Source organism: Strix aluco, chromosome 2 (genome assembly GCF_031877795.1).
Source record: "Strix aluco isolate bStrAlu1 chromosome 2, bStrAlu1.hap1, whole genome shotgun sequence".
NCBI lineage: Eukaryota > Metazoa > Chordata > Aves > Strigiformes > Strigidae > Strix > Strix aluco.
In genome coordinates this window covers 106554753-106575818 of record NC_133932.1, presented here as the reverse complement: position 1 = coordinate 106575818, position 21066 = coordinate 106554753, and the positions used below count along the sequence as shown (strand labels likewise).

At 36.7% G+C, this 21066-nt stretch overlaps 1 protein-coding gene across 8 annotated transcripts in view; it reads right to left on the bottom strand.

Annotated features, from left to right (window-relative positions):
* Positions 1–1815: 1815 nt before the first annotated feature.
* LRCH1 (leucine rich repeats and calponin homology domain containing 1) overlaps positions 1816–21066 on the bottom strand; it is a 135473-nt gene continuing 116222 nt past the window's right edge. For 5 of the 8 annotated variants that reach the window (XR_012622055.1, XR_012622058.1, XR_012622056.1 and 2 more), the window contains 2 exons: positions 14272–14529; positions 1816–4487 (listed from right to left, as the gene is read on the bottom strand). Coding sequence is in view for 3 of the 8 variants with exons in the window: in XM_074815671.1 (XP_074671772.1) it covers positions 4374–4487 (114 nt within the window). In the remaining 5 variants the exon portion in view is untranslated. The remainder of the gene's footprint in view (positions 4488–14271; positions 14530–21066) is intronic. The other 3 variants (XM_074815671.1, XM_074815672.1, XM_074815673.1) reach the window with 1 other exon arrangement.

Sequence of the window (21066 nt, the reverse complement as noted above, 5' to 3'; positions counted from 1 at the left end):
TTGTCTTGTCAAAGTTAGGATTTTTTGCCCAATGCATTCTTAAGATTGTGTTTAAGGGAAAGGGGCATCCCATTTCTTTCATTCCCTAACAGGAGTGTATGCACCTACACATTAGATTAGAGCAGATTAAAAAGCAGGCTTAACCTTGTAATTTACTGTAAGTAAGGGCTTTTAAACCACCAGGAAACAGGTAGGAAACAGCTTTCCCTGTGTGTAGGGGGGAAACACCCTCTTTCATACTTAATACATTTATATGGCATAATTCTAAGTTTCCCATTATACTGTGGATGATTGTGGGGAGCTTTATTTCCTGTATCTTTAATTTACAGTCCAGCAGGAGATCAATTACCGTATCAGATACAACTGCCCAGGTACAATTTTGGAGCTGAAAATATCGTCCACTTGGTGCCTCTAAGAACTGACTGCCCTCCCACACTGTTTGCGTTCCTGATAAAACTGAGCACTTACACGCACTGCTGCCTTCCTCCTTGGGAAGGACTTCCAGTTGCCTCACTTGTGAGCGGGAGCAGGTTCAGGTAAGCGTCTGATGGGCCCTTGTGAGTCCATGAACTTGCTTTGGAAGCCAATAACCTCAAGGCTTTATAGAAACTGCCCTGAGTTCTTCTCAAACTGGTGCTAGAGGGTTGAGAAGGCCCTCAAACTGCCCTTGTCCACAGGCTGCAAGTGCAGGACAGCGCAGACCCCTGAGCAGACCTGGGCGCTGGAATCGGTTGTGCAGACGGCTACAGCCCCTGAGTGTCTCTGCACCGTCTCGATGAGAATTGCGTGAGGCTGTCAGATCTCTACTGTTGGCAACGCTCAAACCTCAGCTGGAGGTGGCCCTCGGTGCTGGCTGCTGTTAAGCGGGCTCTGCGCTCGCGGAGGAGCAGCACCGCAGGACTGCTGCAGGACTCCTGATTAAATGACACCGATTCTAACGCAGCAATGAGTCCATCCCGGCTTTGTGTCGCAACAGCTGCAAAGGCGCTCACGCTCCCTCGGCAATCCAAAGCAGGATCTCCTCAGGAGATTATTGCAGCAAGGTCCTCTCCTTCCAAAATCCCCTACCAGAAGTGAACAAATACAGCCATAAAATCAGCCAGTTAAGGTAAAGACGCTTCATTAGAGAAACGAGCAGAATCTGTACTTAGATGACTTTAGAAACCCCCATGGGAAAGAGAAGGCTGTATACTATGACCTACAAGCAGTGGTCCCTACTACCTGTTTCTGCAGGGACGGGAGAAGGGCAAAGCAGCTCAGCACAGCCCCGTCACACCGGGTTATCCCCAGGTCACAAAGTGTTACTGCATTATTGCTTGGATTCACTAGAATAAAGAAATCATCAGGTTTTGTTTGTTAAAGCAAAAGCCTGCAGAATAATCTTTGGGAATCTGGAGGGGAAAGGTTGCACTGTACGGAGAAGTGGGAAGCGGGAAAACGACCGACTCTCCCAGGGGGCTGTGAGCAGGAGCAAACTGAAGGTGGAGCCTCCCTTCTCCCCAAGCTGAGCCCACCGGGTCATCCAGCCCTGGGAGCAGAGCGCAGTTAATTCCACCGCTGCTGCTGTTCACTACGTGACGGGCAGCAGATCTAAAGCAACAGAGGCAGCAAATGAGCTTCCTGCAGCTTTGCAGGAACTGACACCGAACCAACAACCCAACAGTTACCAGCTGCATCCTATTGCTAGTTTAGCTGCAAAATTCCTTTATTTGTGTCACATCATCATCTTCCCCCTCCCCAAACCCTCATCCATCATTCCCAGGGTTAAGCTCTCCAAACACCATCTCTTTGACAAGAAACTGTCAGTCACAGGGGTAGTCATTAAAGGGTTTCTACAAATAATATAGTTTAATTGTAACTACAGTAAAGATTTTCTATATACATTCTGTTCACTGCTGAGGGTATTATAGATTTGCCATGCATGTTTTATTGCACATATAAATAGTGTACAAAGATTTGTGAAGATTCTCGTTTTAGACATACAGGTTAAGACTGCATAAAAAAGCTGTATTACAAAATATTTAGAGCTATTTATTTACAGCCAACTTCAAGCAAATACAGAAAGACACTATCAGGAGAAAACCAAGATTTTAATTATGAAAAAACAAGATTTGTCAAAATAATAATTACAAAGCTTCATGTTGCCATATATACATTGTAAAAAAATACTCAGGAAACCTGCATTTTATCCCTCAAGATGCAGAAATCAATATTCCTATTTTTATACTCGATCTTTGAATGCTTTTAAAATTTGATAAACTCTGACTTGAAAACTTATTTTCTTTACATTGTTCGTGCTTTTTGACAAAACAGATATTTGTGCAGCTCTGTAAAATATTAAAATACATTTTAATTTAGTGTTAAAGTGCACAGTACATGTTACAGGAAACAATATGCTAGCTGCCAATCAAAATTACAATTTAAGTCAATGTTCCCTCTATAAAATAAATGCTTTTGCTTTGGTTGAAGTAACTGGATATTCCATGCATACTGTACGTCTCATTGTCTGCGAGTCCACTGTCCTCCTCCTAACACATTGCTGTCAATACACGCCAGCACATTGGCAATTTGTGGTATTAAAAAGCATAGCCTGAATTCAAATACTGTATTAACCATTAAAAATCTGCTATTGGATTACTGGTGGTTTTAAATGCAGTGTCTGTGTGAACATGCATGTAGCTTTGCCCAGATACATAGTAGTTGCAAGTATGCATCATTCTTCCAAAAAGTCTTTACGCAATAGTTCTCTCTGCATTCTCTTGCTTAAATACCTAGTCCTCCCACCACATTGCCTCTTTTCTGTCATTACGCATTTCAGAGTACCTGCTTGTGTGACCACGGACCCCTAGCAGCTAGCCTCTTCACCACCTCCAGCTTTCCTCTCCTGCTTGCTGAAGTTACATCACTAGCTTCTCCTTTGAAAGAAAAATGGACGTTCCAGATACTGTGAGAATCGCTGTGCTGGAGCTTTTTGACCTAAAACGTGTGATGGTTTAATAATAAATCACACTTTCAAAAAAAATCTTGTCAAAAAATTTAAAGTAGTGATAAGAAAAAGAACTTTATTTCCTATTGCTGATGTGGGATTAGAGGTCTGATCCTGCAAATTCACTACAGAACATTGTGCTTAATTCTGTGGGAAAATGATGGAGACTAGAAGGAGAAGCACTGTACCCAGCAGGTTGGATCTGGAAGATCAGGTCTTTGAGACTGCCTTTGGCAATTTTAATAATTTTGTCTCCTCTCGAAGGAATCATTGAAGAAAACAATTAAAATTTTTTGGCTACCTGGTAAATCTTCTCATTAATGTTCTTGTGCTATTTTTTATTATTTGTTCTGTAGTGCTGTAGTCTTTAAAAGAAATCAAGTTACAGTGCAAAATTATATTTCAAGACACATGATCCTAATGCACATCACTCATTTTGTTGTGGCAAAAGTTAAATGTCTTGTGCATAGTAAAATAAGCAATCAAAAATATTTGTTCACATTTGTTTTTCAAGTTTACATCTTTCCTTTTTTTTTTTTTAAAACATCTATATACAAATAAAATGGGTGTGCTCTCAGTTTCAGCCAATTTAGTCTAGTGGGGGGAAAAGTGCTACTGGAATGTAGGAAAGTCAATGGAATGCAGACAAATTTTTACCAATGTTCCACAAATTCAAGAAATAGAGAATGCCATTCCAGCTAGCTGTTCTTTTAATAAAAGCACCTATGTTGTTTGCTTTTTATCTTACATATTAGAAAATACAATTTACGGAGATCTAGAGCTACTGCACACCAAGTAGAATAAAAAATAACTAAATATTTATATTAAAATAAAGTGTTTAACCACAAAAAAGCAGTAATAAAATACAGTTTCCTAATTTACAGTTTGCATCCAAAGGATGAATAACAACTCACTAATAAATAATATTTATATAAATATTTTATGTCTGGATATTTTTAAAAGGCAATAGCCTGAAGCAACTGCAGAAAAACCTAAGGTGGTAGAAGTCTGATTTACTCTCCCGGCTCCCCCCCGAAATGATTACACTGATTCTTAGTTTAATAATACGAAGGTATCTTGCTGCAAGACAGCTGTGTACTCCACACATTTTTAAGTGGCAGAGAGGTGGCTGTTTTAGTAAGTACTGTACAAAGTGAGCTATAAAAGCAGTGAAGTGCCATTTTGCTCTAGAAAATGTTTCTGTTAGTTTCTGGTTTGTAGTTCGACGTACGTGTTCAGTCTGAAAGATGATTTTAAAATCAGAAGTATAAGAATACTCTTGGAGCAGTGTTTGTTTTTTGTTTTTTTTCAATGCAGTTTGAAAAGATGGGCAGTACTTTTTTTCTTTGATGGCACAGTGGAGCTGGTATCAGCAGAGATAGTAGTTTCATGTGAATAAAGCTTGTTTCACTGTGGTTACATCTAGCAATGCTTGAACTGTTATGCTCACTTTTACCAAGCCCTTTTCTTCTAGGATGTGATGTGGTAGGCAGAGCTTCTCCTAGAAAGAGACAAACAAAGGAGTAAAGATTAGGATATTCAATACTTGCTGCAAAACCTCGCTTTACATAATCCCAGTTGGAAAGCAAAGCCCAACAAGCAGGAACCGTTCCCTATTTTTAATTAAAAAGCACTTCCTGTGATTTTGAGAGTAAGCCTCTGATTTTGCTGTCATTATACCTATGGAGTAGTGAGAGATCTGTTAATATTCTGGGCCTCAGAAACCAGCCTGTTCTGTGGTCATTACAGTATGTAAACATCTCAACTAAGAGTGAGGGCCCAAAGTACACACTGAACTTTCACCTACAAAGTGAGATAACATGCCATTTGCCTGTTACTACATCTACATATGAGTGAGTATAGGGGCAGAAGGCTGGTTTTATCAGTCAAAAAAAGTTCTACCACTGAGCTCTAGACAGGTGGCTCTTGGGTCCCAGGATACGCACCTTGAAAGCCACCCATTAGCATTTACAGAAAAGCGTGTGCCATGTTGTGCCTTCAACGGGCAAAGCATTTTGTTTTGGGTAATTAGCAGCTTATTTTGAAATATCCAGGAATCAATTTTGTTCACCATAAGGACACAGCAACTGTGGCCAAGATGAAATCTACTACCTGTCCAGAGAAGCTGTTACACCAGAAGACAGTTAAACAGTAAATACTGTATCTCCTACAGGTAACAAGAAACCCCCCAGTGAATAACTACAGAAAGCCTTGCTTAGCAAGGTGGCCTTCTGTCATGATTGGCTCTCTTTTTAACAAGAAGTTTTTATTAATGTAACTGGGTATTCCTGATAATGAAATCCATGAAATTATGAACTCAGGCAGCAGGTTTATAAAAAAATAAATGGGAAGGCTAGACTACATCACATAAACCATAATTACAACTGTGAGACTTATTGCCACAACACGGAAGCCAAAAGTGTAAGTGCAATGACAAAAATATACAGATAGAAAAAAACCCAAACAACACTATTAAACACAAACACATGAATACAGTGGCTGGCTCATGAAGTCCTTAAACTGTGCATGTCAGATTGCTTTAAGTTTGAAAAGGCACCATCTATGTGATCTAACCTTCTGTTCTCTCCCTAGGCATCCATACATGACCTTCAGCAGACACAGGATACTGATTTTTTAGAAAGAAAGGGTTGTTATTATCAGTATTGGATCTCTCAGCTGTTCAATAACCTTTTAGCTTCTGAAACTACTGATGCATATGAGATTGTTTTAATTGTCTGTCTTCTACTGAATATTCTTCTTACTTCTGTAATGTCAACTAAGCATCTCATTTTATCTTTATGCAATTCACAGTCCTTTGTCACACTTCCTCATATTCACATTGATTATAACTCTAATTTAAACACCAGTAATCTCTTCAACCTCTCTTCTCATGACTCACTTGTTCAGCTCTAGTCCCTTCCCTGACCCCTATGAACCCTTAAAACTAAAGAGAACATTCAGGATGATGAAACTGGAACTGGTACATACAAGAACAATTAATACAGTTTTTATGTTATGCACCTATGTTTAATTGATTTTATATGCTTCCACTGTTGCTCAGTCTTTGCTCAGGAAATCTCCTTCAGTGGGCCACAGCTCCATCAGAATAGCACCAGCATTAAACAGCTGCTCTGCTGCTTCTGATGTTTATGACTTACTTTTGTTAATGCGTATTTACTTTATGCACAACGAACACTTAGCTTGCTTAAATTTTTGTTAAGTTCCTCACACCCCCCCGCTCCAGCCTTAATGTGAGAAAACCTGCAAAACTTACTGAACCTAAACTTAACTACTGAACCTAAAAAATGAGAGCCAAACTAATTCACAATCATGGCATCTGATACTGATAACTGTAATTTGTCTATATTTTATGTTTACATTTTGCATTTAATACTGAAGATGTTTTTATATTTATTATGTTTAAAATATTTTTTTAAACTTAATTTGTAATTATGTTTTTAAAGGTTTGCGGTTATAGCCCAGAACACCAAACAAATACTGTGGATTCCTTCTGCACGCACAGACCCAAGAAACAATTTCAAACAGATAATTTTCAAGGAGCTTGGCTGAGTAGGTCTGCAAGAGGTGGACAACATACATTTCTCCACATGGAAGATGCTCCAACATCCTGGCAATCTGCTAACACTGGGTTTCCTCTTCCATTGAGTTTGTGGACTCTGGTTCACGTTGACCAAACAGCTGTGACAACTGCTTCCCATTCCTGCCTGCTACCATACCCCTCTCTGCTGCAGCTATTTGCCCAGTCAGCACAAAGGAATATCCACATCTTGCAGCCATTCAATTCATCACCCAGATTTCCATTCCAAACCTACCCTAAATTGGTTATTTAAGACAAGACTCTGGGTTCTGCAGTTCATTCTTTGTTCTTCTGACTGAGATACTGACCTGCAAGCTGTCAGAGACGGTTCTCCCCAACTTTTATTCCTCTGGAAGAAAGTGTCTTTTCCAGAGAAATATATAAACATATTTTAGCATGCAAACTCCTAAACTGATACCTGATGAGCACTGGAGTGCTACAAAGGAAGGTAGAGATAATGATATAAAATAAAGGGAAAAAATATTTCTACTTCAAATGTATGATTTTTTTACTAACAATATTTTGCCAATTTAATGTCTTGGGGCCACAGTTCATATAAAAATCTACAATATTCTGATTCTGATAATTTTCAAAAAAAATTATATTCATCTTATATATTGAGAATGCAAATCAGACCTATGAAGTGAAATGTTATTCTCTCCACTCTCTTCTACTTCTTTCCAGTGCCCTTGCACAGTAGGGTCGTTTCACAGATTTGGTGGCCCACAACATGCCAATATACCATTAGTCTTCCATGCTAGACAAAAGGCATTAAATAATAATAATGCCTACCGAATCCAGTATGTGAAAATTAAGTGATTAGTGTTACAAGGCTGAAAGATAGGGATTGAATCCAAAAGCCCAGCCCCAAAACAACCTGCCTTGCTAGATATTTATGTTTGAGAACATTCTAAATTTTTCTGTTGAAGCCAAATTTGCTGAAAAAGCCACAGTTAAGGTTGTTTCCTTGAGAAAAACTTGGAATTCTAAACTTACAATTTTTGTGGCACATTATAGCACTCATAACTATTCTGTCATGCTTTCTTGTTAGGAATTTTGCAATTGTTTATAAGCACACTTTCACTAAAAGCATAAAGGAGTGCACGCCCCATTTCATAAGAAAACCTCATACAATATAATTTTTCTCCTTTTAAAAACAATGCATTGTCTAATTCTTTTAAATACGGTATAGTAGTCCAGTTTGTATAAAGCAACCTCTCTCCTCCTGCTGTATTTACAAGATGCATACAAGGAAATCTATTTGAGGAGGTCTATAAAAAAATAGGACAGTACAACTGTGTTCTAGGAGAGAGAAGTTTCACAGCATGTTACTTTTTTATATTATACATCATTCTTCATTAGTGCTTGAAACATATATAATTGACATCCTTCTCTTATTAAACAGGTTAGTATTTTATAATTCTGCAGTCAAGCATGTGGCTGTGATGAACCTTCCCAAACTGACAATGGGACCTATGCTATCTTCTAAAAATTACAAACTTCATCTTAATGTGTCATGAATCAATTCTCCTATTTAAGCCCTAATCATTATCGTCAAAGCTTTGTAAATGGCTTTCATCAACCCTGCCTCACATACTTTCCAAATCACAGCTTTATAGTAATATATTTAATTCTTCTTACAACAAGAAAAATCAAATCCTGCCAAGGATGGAAGCCAGAGCACACTGATAATCAACTCAACTTTCTGCATAACAGCAGTTACCTTGGGCCAAGATCCCAGGTGTCTCAGTCCTTATGTTCAGCTGCTGTCCCTGCAGCACAGTCCATTTTCTGTGCTCTGCCTCACTCTCTAACCCACTACAGCTGCTATCTGGAAACCACTGACAGCAGAACTGTGAAGCTGCAAGCCATGAAAATTTCAAAACTTTTCTTAAATTCTGGCATTTTGAGACAATATGCCTGACCAACCAAGAGAACAACTCACCCATGACTCTGAGAAGACTCAACCTCACCCGCTTCTCCCCACCTTGGGTAAGATTTCTGTCCCTTTTACATTAGCATCAAACCCATAACACTTCAATATAATAGTATGAACCACCTCTAAAGATACCCCGTTGAAATCATCACTGAACAAAACCCAGAAAGACAGACAGGAGAATTGGCTACTAGTTCTCAAGACCAGTCTCAAAACCTTTACAAAAAATTGTGGAGGGAAGGGCTGCCACTCCACTCATAGCAGCATGAATCTCTATCTACTACAAAAATGAAGATCTAAATTTTTAATGTATTTTTTCTCCCTAAGAAATCTTTTCTTTCTAAGAACACAGAGGAACTTAACTGCTTGTTGCAAGCAAACTGCTTTCTGCAGACACATAGCCATTGGATATGGATAAAGACGTTTTCAAACTTCTCATGAAGCAAAAGAATAAACTACTTTTGATGGGAAAAATAAAAACAAAGAGCACAAAAAGGAGGCAAGAGCCAGGAGGCTGAGTCAAAAGCAACACAAAAAAGACAGTACAACAGGTGTACCCACAAACATATACGCATACATGTGCTTGCCAGAGCAAGTTTCTAATCCTGCAACAAAATATCTGAGTTAGACGGTGTAGAAGAAAATCAGGAATACACAAGGACACTAATCCCACAAGGATACATGACACACTACACATACATATCTATTTTCTTTGACATCAGATGACTTCAAAGTCATGACAACTATTTGAATCGGTTTATGCTAGGGCAAGCAGCCTGACAATTCAGATACAGTAAGTATTTCTCAGAAAAATAATTGACGCCATTATACCATAATGGCACACAGTGAAATGACCGCATCATAACAACAGCAGGGCCCAACTGTATTTGTTAGCAAAAATACAGAGAAATGGAATTCTACAATTTGGCAAGAGTCTTTCTCTTTCTTCTTTGGATCTGTAGAATATGAGACTTCAGATCTACAGGGAAAAAATAAAATAAAATATTCATAAAACAAGGAAATACTGGAATTTGTTGTTTCTCCAAGGACAAATTAAAAGAGTAAGTCCATGTAATGCCCATCATTTAATGTTTGGAGCCAACTAGTCTGAAATGGCAAGTCACTAAAAGAAACATCAGGGCCTCACATTTAAGCAAACTTATGTCAAATATACAAAACCTTGAAATTTTGTTAGGTCAAGGCCAAGTTTTCTTTCTAAAGAGTTAAAAAAACCTATAGCACATGTTTACTTTTCCACATTTCGAAGGCAATTTGAAATTATGTCTTTTTATATATATTTTCCTTATTCACTATTATTGTTAACGTCTGTACATGTCCAAATGCCCTGAAGTTACCATTTGAAGTGCAAAAGAGTAGTTAAGATAAAAAAGCACAGTAATTCAGACTATAGGTATATTTCATCATTTTTGCTTTTAATTTCCAATGGAAAAATTAGTATGTTTTGTAAAGTATACACTTATGACCAGATTTGACAAAGCAAAATAAAACCCCAGAGTTTCAATACTGCAGCTGCAATTCTGTATTTGGGAGTCATAGCCAGTTAGATATTTAAATATGTGCATCTTCGGAACATGTAATAAATTGCAAATACTTACAAAACTGTATTTGCAGATGGTGGGCTTTGGATGCTTCTACAAATTTTGGCCTCGAGCCATAAAATTTTAAAATTAGACCATGTATTATGCCAAAATGCCTCACAGTTTCATTCTAACATGCTAAGAAAACAGTGACATGAAACTGCAAGGAACAAAAAACTTAGACAGACACACATGAAACAGTAAGAGAAAATGTATACTTACAGGGGAAATACCAATTATACCATAACCTTATACATTAAATTCTGAGAGATCAAGTGAAGGAATAAGTGTGTTTCGTATCATCAAAGTAGAATGGGTCATTACCTTAAAGTATTTTTATACTGCTCTTTCTGCATAATGCAGCTTATGTGCTAGAAATGAAGGAAAAGACAAAGGCTCACAAATCCTGCTCTACCGTTTTTATTAAACCTGCATATATGACTGCTTTAATTTTGTAACAGAAGTAAAATGCTAAGAATATTTCTTTTTGCAAAAACAATTACGTGTCAGTAATTTGGAAATTTATTCATGTATATGGAGTAAAAACTGGACTGAATGTTTGCTCGGGTCTAATTCAATCCCCATTCACATTAAGCGTATCTTTCAGAAAACTTATTAGGAACACAACGGGATCCATATACAGCTTTCAGCTGTAAAAGCTTGTTAATATAGAAGAAAGAGGCATTTGAAGGACTACTACATTGCATTACACTGCATTTGAAAATATTTATCTGTTTTCTGGCTTAAGGAAAAAGAAAGCCAAATCCTCACATCAAAATGCCACTTGTAATCCAGATATAAAACACATTTTACCTGCATGTATATCACTACAATTTGTATTTATTACTTTATTGCAGTATGGATGAGATGACCTCCACAGGATAAAAGAGAAATCAATATAATGGGCACAGTACAGACTGAAGTAGGGCAATTTATGAAGAAATCACAGTTTGGAAATCTCTGATGACAATTGCAATGGAAAAAATCTGAATGGGGAAAGAAATGGGGGAGCAAATATAATTCATGTTATGAATATGTGGGTGAACTAAAATGTACATTGTTTTTACACCCAGGTCATCAACTTAATTATGTGACTGGCTGCGAGCAGTAAGTACCAATTTTATGAAACTGAATGTCTCAATATTGGTATTTCCTCAAAGGTGAAGAACCACCAGTCAGCTGAACTGTTTGTTTCCCAAGTACTAAAGCCACAGGAACAGCAACATAGAAACAAGACTCTGAATTTAGCAAAGAACCCATTAGAGTAGATTAATGACCTACATATATGTTTTAGTTTCTCCCTCCCCATTTAGTGGGAGAATTACTGGCTTCTGTGATGGGCAGACAGGTATTTTTCACATTTGCATGATGGTTGAAATATATTTTGAGAAACATTACTATAGTCACACTTAGGGAAATGTAAGGATACATTTTACTATTCCTTTCCCTGTAAGATTTATGTATATTTGGAAGTGTTATCAATAACATCCAAAAAAAAATACAAAACTGGATAAGCTTCATGTATGGTGGTAAGGCTGTGCTTGTCATGAAGCAAGTATGTTCATTTTTCACAGTCTGGTTCAAGATGGCTTCAACTCTGTAACTACAAGGAAGTACTTGTAATGTTACACTTTAAATACTGAACATTGTCATAGTTGGGAATAGTGAGAAAATGTACTCTTAAGTAACTAAAAGACAACTCTGCATGGTAAGCATATGTAAAGTTAAACCTTTGGACAAGTTTGGACAAGTTTGAGAGTTATGACTGGGGTATGTTCAGTTAGTCTACACTGGCACAGCAGTAGTTCAGTTTTTCACCCAGTGTCTAGTCTGATAAAACACTCAAAAACACTGAAGATTTGAACTTCCATTTCTGAAACACACTGATCTACTACTGCTTTTACCTCCCTTCCAAAGCTACTGGATACAGTGGATAATCAGACATAATATTAGACAATGAGACAGATGTGTACCATAGGATGGTAGCAACAACTTTCACTACCTGATTTTCTGATTTCAAAAAAATGTTAAAATATACTCATACATGTGGATTGGTACTATGTAAGGAGTGCACAACACAAAGCATTGACAGGAGACCTGTTTACCACTTATGGGAGCAGAAGTAACATCCCAGTCCTAGAGAAGATACCACTTTTATCTTAAATACCAACACTGGATTATAAAGAAACATACAATGAATAGATTCTGAACTAATTCAAGCTTTATGTCTTGACTTTCTCAGATTCACTAGAAAAGCAACATTATTAAAACAAGACAACTAAAACCAAGACAAAGATCTGCTGAAAGCGGAAGCTTAAATGTCAAGCTGACTGAGTAAGCAAGTGTCTGGTGTTGGAATCACTGCAACCAGGCACAGAGTTAAAAGACAGGCCTGTGCAGGATGAGGGCACAAGTCTATACCTACACACCCAAATAACTAGTGCCTTTTCCTCAAGTATAAAGAACCTAGAAGCACTCACTGAACTCATGCCTGGTCACAGAAGACACTCTTTACAACAGAGCTATTACATGCATGCACTGGAAGCTGCTAGACACTAAACCCTTTAAAAAATTAGATGTATCCATCATCTGAAATTAATTTTTCCATCTTAAAATACCTATCTGATTATACATTTCATCATTTTTATATATGAATGTAAATATCTGAGCCATGGAAACCAGGAATAGAACTGCATTTAGAAGTTTTTAAACAAAATTTTACAAGTATCTATGGAAGGGGAACATTTATAGGGTAGCACTAAATCAATAACCATATGGCCAGAATAATCAGTAACATACAAGTTCTTATGCTAGTTATCCTCTAAAAGTCTATAGGTAATTTCTTTATATACTAGGCAATGAGAAATTAATGTATTTATTTCACAGACATGAAGCTGAGGTCATTTGGTTAGCTAGCCTGAGACTGAATTACAAATTTAGTCAACAGCATCTAAGCCAATATTGCAATATCAATATAGGTTTAATATTCGAGGTTTTATATTTTTCAATCCATTTTCATTTATATATTTCATGTTGATAAAGAGTAAAACATTTGTCTTATTCAAGTTTTACAACAGATGAGCAGAACACAGCACTGGAAGGGAAATGGAGGTCATCAGCCCAGCACTCTAACCATAGGCAGAGTTCAAACATACTGAAACACCTCCTGGCTAGTATTTGTCTAACCTGTTCTTTAAAACCTCCTAGGACGGAAAATCTAAGAGTCTTCCCAGATGATCTATTTTCCTAACTACATTGTCTTTGTTACATTCATTACACAAACAAACATTACCTGCATTTTCACAGGTGATAAAACAGAGACAAGATAGTGACATGACTTGCTTGATGTCATACGTAAGAATGGCAGATACAGAAATCTAACAGCTTACTCTCGAACTATCTTACTGTATCACACTAAACTCCACGATCTTCATCCTGAAACATTCTAAAGTCCCTTGCATATTATGAGTTGCTCATACCCACTACTAATTTACAGTCATCTTTGGGGTGTAACATAGCAGGTCTTTAAAAGGAGTTCAGCGTTGTTTTGTGCGACAGAAGAAAAAGATTATTCTATGGAATCTGGAGGAAAACAAAATATAAGTAGGAAAACAACTACTCCAGTAGGGAATTTAATCGGAATAGTAGAGACGACCAACAATCTTTAAAGTTACAGTACTCTTGTTAATCAAAAGGATTAAAAAATAACAGTAATTTGAAAGATAATTCTCTAAGTGCTCTTAACACAATGAATGTTGAGATACTTGGCACCAACACAGAAAGTACTATCACCTGTTGAAGTGCCACCTCAGTTGCTTCAATATCTGCAGCATTCTTGGATTTTCACAAAAAGAAAGATGCTCAGTTCTGTTTAGCTTGTGATATACTAGCCTACACCCAAAAGCGGGAAAAGAGTAGCTTCACTGCTTTAACACGTTTAGTGTGTAGTCTAGGCAACATAAAAGAAAACAAACTATAAATAAAGAGGTACATAAGTTCTTAAACTAGAGCTGGAGGGGAGAGAAGAGATGGGACTTGCCTTCAAGATGCTATTCCCTCTCTCCTCTATTTCAAGAGATTAATAAAGATATTACAAGGAAGGGAAGCGAGGAAAAGGGAGAAGTTTGTAAGACAAAGGAAGGAAATTAAGTACCTGTAATTTGTCAGAGACAAAGCAGAAAGTTTGTGTGCACATGCGAACAGGTTATGCTGTTAGCACATTCCAGTGATAAGTTATATACATCAAGACTATAAAAAGTATGTGGAAAAGACAAAAGCCTATTAGATCCCAGGAGCGAAAGGTAGAAGTTGATTGTGGGGTTTTCTCCCCGAGGGCGAGCAGAGTATCAACAGTCTTTCGAATGTGACGAATATCCGACTGCAGGATGTCATACGGAGAGCAGAGGTCAGCCTATCCCGAAGGGCAGCCATTAGAACAGAAAAAAACAGTGCATAAAATTAAAAATACAAAAATAGAAAGATATTGATAAATAAATTATCACAATATTCTAGCATAAACATGTAGGAATAGTTTCTTCCTAGTATTGCCTTAGTCACTAGATATCCCAGCATTCTTCTATTTCCTCTAAATACTGAAGCTATCATATAATATCAGACTGTTAAGACAGAAGAGCTCAGGCCTTCCAAAATTACTCCCAGATTCACACGGGTGAGGATGTGCATGTGAACCACTTATTCCAATGAGATCTGCATACCTTTGTCCATCTGGGCCTTATTGAAATGCTTAAATGGAACCAGTTGTAAAATCTAACTTATATAATAGCAGTGGGTTAGAAAGCTGTTAAAAAGGACAAGCAGCAGCAATATGTCTCAAGAAAAAGTACGTAAAGAAATTGTTAGAAGTATGCAAAATTCTCTAACATAATAATCTAAAACGTGGCATTCAAATATCATCTTAAATGACACCCTGAGATGGAAATTGAAAAAGTCAATGTACCACTAACTATACTTCATTTTAATAAAATCTCTGAACTGAAGAATTTGACACTTAATTCCTTAGGCAACATTTTTAATTATAGCAAGTTAGACTCCCATACTTTTTTTGGGAAGTATCAATGACTTCATGTAGCAATTTACTCTAGACTAGCTATACAAAATGAAGTGTAATATGTAATAATAATATTGATACACACACAACAATATTTAATATTAAAATCAAACCAAACAACAACTAGTATTTTCCAAGCACAATCTAATATATACTGTTTTACACTGCAAATGAGGCCTTACTACCAACAAAGATGGTGAATACTTACTGAGTAATACTATATGAAGAGATCCCCTGTTTCAGAGGAACACTATGTTTCTTTAGTAGCTTTTTAGTCTCACTTGCTTAATGAAATGACAGTACACCCAATAAATGAAGATATGGAAGCTCAGATATGTTTTCTGTTAGTGCAAAGTTTCAAGGTATAGTTGGCAATAAATTAAACTTTAAAATATTTAAAAGGCCCTTCTATCCTGAAAAGTGACTAGTGAAACTGGAAGTCAGAATTGCCATTCATACACAAAGAAAAAAGTGACAGGTGGTGATTTTTTTTTTTGTTTTCTTTTTTGCTTACCATCACTGGTTTTATCTTTAACAGGAGTTAAAAGCTTCAAAATTTTAATTTTGTTACTTAGATCAGCAGATACACAGAGGGGGAAAACCACCCTGCCTAGCAACAACACTACTATTTTTACAGTCATTTTTCAGAATTTTTTCAACTCAAAATTCTAGTGCGATAATATACTTCAATGCAATCGTATTTGGCTTTTTCTAAAGGATGAAAACTCACAGACAGAACAAAACATGCTGATCTTGTTTAAAAATGGGATAGGACTAGTACTGTATTTGAGAACATCTACATCCACAAGGCTCTTACCAGAGAAACTAGGTTTCGGGCAAACGAACCAGCCACAACTATCAACTATGTAACATATTGCACTTTTACCAAAGACACCAATAAACCCAGCCAATGCTGGATTAGTTTTAAAATAGCATACAAGACTACCGGTTGCAAACATATCCCAAAAATAAATATCTAAGATATGTTGAACTTAAATTTATATAAAAAATTTGACAGAACTTTAAAACAAGGACTTTTTTTAAAATTTTTGTCCAACAAACCCCTCCAACAGTACATACTGCAGTCAAATGGAGAAGGAAGTAATTCACAGTTAAAGAATCAGAGCCGGTAATAGGTTGAATTTTTACAGAGAAACTAAAGAACTTGCTAACCAGAGATTAACATACCAAGCAGCATACAGGAGAAGCCAAAGTGTACAAAACCAGCCAACACATGCAGAAGAAACTTCCTATGGGAACCACCATGCTGTGCTTCAGTGAAATTCAGTGAAGCCTGAGAAATATCTGATCATTTTTGCTTATTTTTGTGTTCTGTGACAATTGATAATTTGGTGTTACGTTCACAACTTAAGTAAAATGTTTATATTCTATATATTTTAAAGTTCTGTAATGTAACTCTAGATAAAATAATATAGTTTTTCACTAGTAATGAATGTATTTCCACTTAAGTTACCAGAATTTTATAGATGCTGTGAAATTAAAATACCAAGCTAAAACATGACATCATGAAATAGTGAAAAAGTACACAACCCCACCACAAGTCTCAAAGACAACCAACCAACCACCCATTCATTGCAAGCACTACCCTTCTCATTTAGGAGACTGAAATTATTACTAAAAAGAACTAAAAGGATACGTATATTTGATCATTACATTTATGGACTGGCTTTCTATGTCTACGAAGTTACATGATTAAATCATACAGCTGCCAAAATCATGCACGCAGAATAAACACATTAAGACAGAATTGGAACAGCAAAAGAATAACCAGCTGTTTGTGTGCACAAACCACCCTCATTCTACATGCTCCTGCAGTGACTGTGAAAGCAGACAGCATTCCAAAACCAACCTCCTCAAATTTTGACTCTGGTAAAAAGAGTCAAGAGTAAGTTTGCAGAAGTACATTAAAGCATGAAGTCTGCAGTGCCTATTACTCAAAACACATATGAAAGGAACCTCAGAATTACCCTTTCAGTACTCTAATTGACAGCATACCGAACCACTTAATTCCATCCTGTAGGCCAAATAGTGTACGTTACTGAGCCCAGAACAAAAAGGTGGAGGAAAGGAGTCATACCTGATAAAACTTACTGCAACTTCATGGATGTCTCATGATGAAACTATGGAGAAGTAACTGATTACACAAACTGATCAGAAAACAGCATAAGTGGTAATGAAAATATACCTTGCATTAAACTGAGAAACATGATTACCGGTTGAACAACTAATAAGTGGATAGAAGATAAAACACTCAACACACTCTGCTTGGTTGCTTCTTTAACTTTGTTCTGCCAGTTTTAGCATACAAAGGTCTCTGTTTTGTTTTGGGGTTTTTTCTTCTGTTTTACTTAATTTACAATTCCTAACCTAACACAAAACATATTGGCTTTTAGAATAATTCTGGCTCACTGCAACATAGTGGACCTAGTTTTCAGCGGAGGAGGTGAGACACAGTAAGAGCTCCCTGTGACTTTTGATTCCTGCAAATGGAAGGGGCACAGCTAAGCCTTTTGTAATCTGAATCTTCATAGGATGACTTGAGATCCAAAAAGCCTTTCCTTACCATCACACTCCTTTCTGTTCAGTATGTGTACACCAAGTAGCTGACTAAAAATTTGAGAGACATGGCAGACATGTCTCATTCTCACCCGAGAAGTAACTTGTCCCACTAAGTCATGCTGCACACCACTACTGACATGCTGGAACACAGAAACTCAGCAAACCTGCTGTAACAACTGGCTGTGAAAGATTTCGTTTTACCACTACTTTTTATCTACAGAAATTACCACTCTAGTATTAATCATGATAACTATCTTTTTTTCAAGCTATATGAAGATTGACAAGGTGTGTCTAGTGTATGTGGGGAAAGTCTTCCTTTCCTTTTTTTTAAAAAATAACTACCTAATTTCTCTGACCTGAAGAGGTCCCATAAAGGGCCAAAAGATGCTCAAGTGACTAAACTGTTAAAATATTACATTAGTGTAAGTTGTAGATTATAAAAATTAATTTGTCTTTTTACGAAGATAACTTCTGCATTTTAGCTCATAAATATTGAAAGTACTTCATTTGATTTCTTTTTTGACAAAATGTTTAGAAGGTCCCACTTCTGATATGCCATATTTGTTCATAATTGAGAACTAGAAGAAATTCAGACCAAACTTGTAACTTGGCCTTTCAAGCAACATATTGCACTTACAGCTTTGTTTTGGTCTAAATCTCAGTTGTAATAAAGTATCATTCAGCCCACCACAAATGAGTTATTTTTTCCTTTTGACAAGAATATTTGTTAACATTACTGAAAGTGCATAAGAAAAAATGCTCTGTAATATGGATTACCAAGAAAAACAGCTACCAAGAATGAAAGCTAAAGCTGAATTAAGTTACTGATTTGCAGTTTAAAATGGGAAAGTCTACTTCTTTGCTACTACGATGAATACTGATTCTAATGTGGCAAGTGACATGTTGAAGAAACGTATATGAGTATTTTTGTCTTTATTAACCTATATTGTTATTGGCTTTAGAAAAGAGCAGTTGAAACCAAAATACTTCCGTAACTTTACATACATGCTCGTGTGAAGATAATTCAGACTCTCCTGATCATTTTTAATACCCCTGGGATGAGATGTCACTAAGAAGCATAAAACTGCATCAGAACTGGTATATTTGACGCTTTGGAGGCCACACTTACACACACACAAAAACACCCCCCAGAAAATAGATTTATCTTTTAAACCCAGAAAGTGTGAGGGGGTGGGTGCAATATAGGTGGACTGGGTAAGCATTAAAGGTAGTGTCAGGAGTGGGTTCATATGACGTTAACAATCTACTCGAGTGAATGGCACCATCTGAGTACTGCATGTCATTCCGAAAAAATGCAGTGGGACAGGCACCCCCTACTTATCACACATCTACCACCACTCGCTTATTCAATCTGTTATCAGCAAAAAAGTAGGAGTGTTTGCCATTCTATCGCTATTAGACAGGAGATTAGGCAATTTGACAGTTTTTAGTTAATAGCATAAAATAAAGTCTTTTGTACTTTTCTAAGTGACAAAGATTGTACCTTTTCTGTCACCTCCCGAGGGGCATGACAGACATTTTTTGAATCTTCAGGCTTTCAGATGCTTACCTGCCATCACCCCTTTCTCACATCAAACAAAAATTTTGTTTTTTCTCAAAAAATGATCATTTATAAAGATCTCTGATAAGGTGCTATAGGAAAAGTTAGTGGCAAAACTGGACACAGGTTGACTGTCCTACAATTCTCACACTGTTGATAGCCTACCAGTGCAGTAAGTGCTTTGCTATTTAGTTTCTTATCAAAGGGTCAGAACCCTTACGACATATGCTTACGACATCCATCTTGCATATGATCCAGCATGTCCCTTCTGCATGTGATAAGAAGCATCATATGGCCATTAACAAAGTGATTTCAACATGCCGCCCATTGTACTGAAATTCTCATCTGGCAGGTAATGGCTTTCAGAATCATCTGCATACCAGGTCATTATAAAGAGACGCTTGTGTTCCTGAATTTTGTATTTGTGATTCTTTGGTCAAGATGCCAACTTCTGATACATACTATGACACGTTTGGATACAGATGCCAATTGCATTTTTCTGCACTTGGATGAAGTCTCCCAGCATCATTCTGGGGAAAGCAATTTTGACCCAGGAATTGAATGCTGAAAGCCACAGAAGTAAGAGACCATGCACATGAGCACAACACAGTCATTACTTAGCTATTTTCTTGCTTTCATTTTACATGATTTCACAGGATATTATTCTAAACCTGTGGAGTTCAGGAAATAGCATGTACTCTATTCCATTCCATAAGTAACTGAAAACAAAACAACAGGAACTATGATAATTTTAAATCCTTAAAAAAACCCTATGTAGCAGAATTTCAAGTTAATTCTCAGGAACTAAACATGAACATAGGTATCACAGAAAAGCCTAATACCTGTGGGTATAAGTGGAACCTATCACTTTCCCATTAGATGCTTGTTTCTAAAAAAGGAAATAATTCATTGCATTCGTTTTACTGGTTTGTCCAGACAGTTAGGCAACGTACAACTCATCAACCTGAAGCAGCATTAAACACACCATCTGTAGTTCTTTAAAAGCTTTGACAGTTGACTGTCATACTTGCTATCATACAGCTTTGTATTCCTAATACACATCCCTCCAACACACAGCAAAGTTCTATCAACTACCAGATAGTTCTGCAACACGATGGATTTTCACAATATATAGCAAACATATACATTTGCAAATTACCAACAGGTAATCAAAAAGGATATCTTCAGAGTACTTAAAACTCATCATAAATTTGCAATTGCAAGATGTTCATTTAAAGTTTAAGTGAATTGTTTCTCCCTTCAAGAGAATGCTTATTTAGATTCATAAGGACAGTTAGTTTATAAATCAGATTGGTAAAATCTGGCCTTGTGCCTAAGGCTCTATACAACTGCAACAAATGTACCTTAATAATTTTAAAAATTCTACACTAATTTAAATGGAAGCATTGAAAAGGAGGGATAATAAATATATAAAAATGTCTATTCGCAGAAAACATAAAGGTATTTTTCCAGAAAGCTTACTTATAGAAATCCAAAATAAAAAAACCTCTGAGTAAAGGCTTAGCTTACCCATCTGTAATATGGCACTACAAGGATCTTTGTAAATATTTCTGTTCTATTTCCATTTCTGAAAGTTCTCTTGATGACAATGAAAATGGGTCTTGGCCTTTTCTTTCCCAACAGGCTATATTCAGAAAAACCTTACTTGCATTCTAATTCACCAAATAATTTATGATGCATCAGAAGACAATGAATTTTGGGGCAGCTTAACACATACT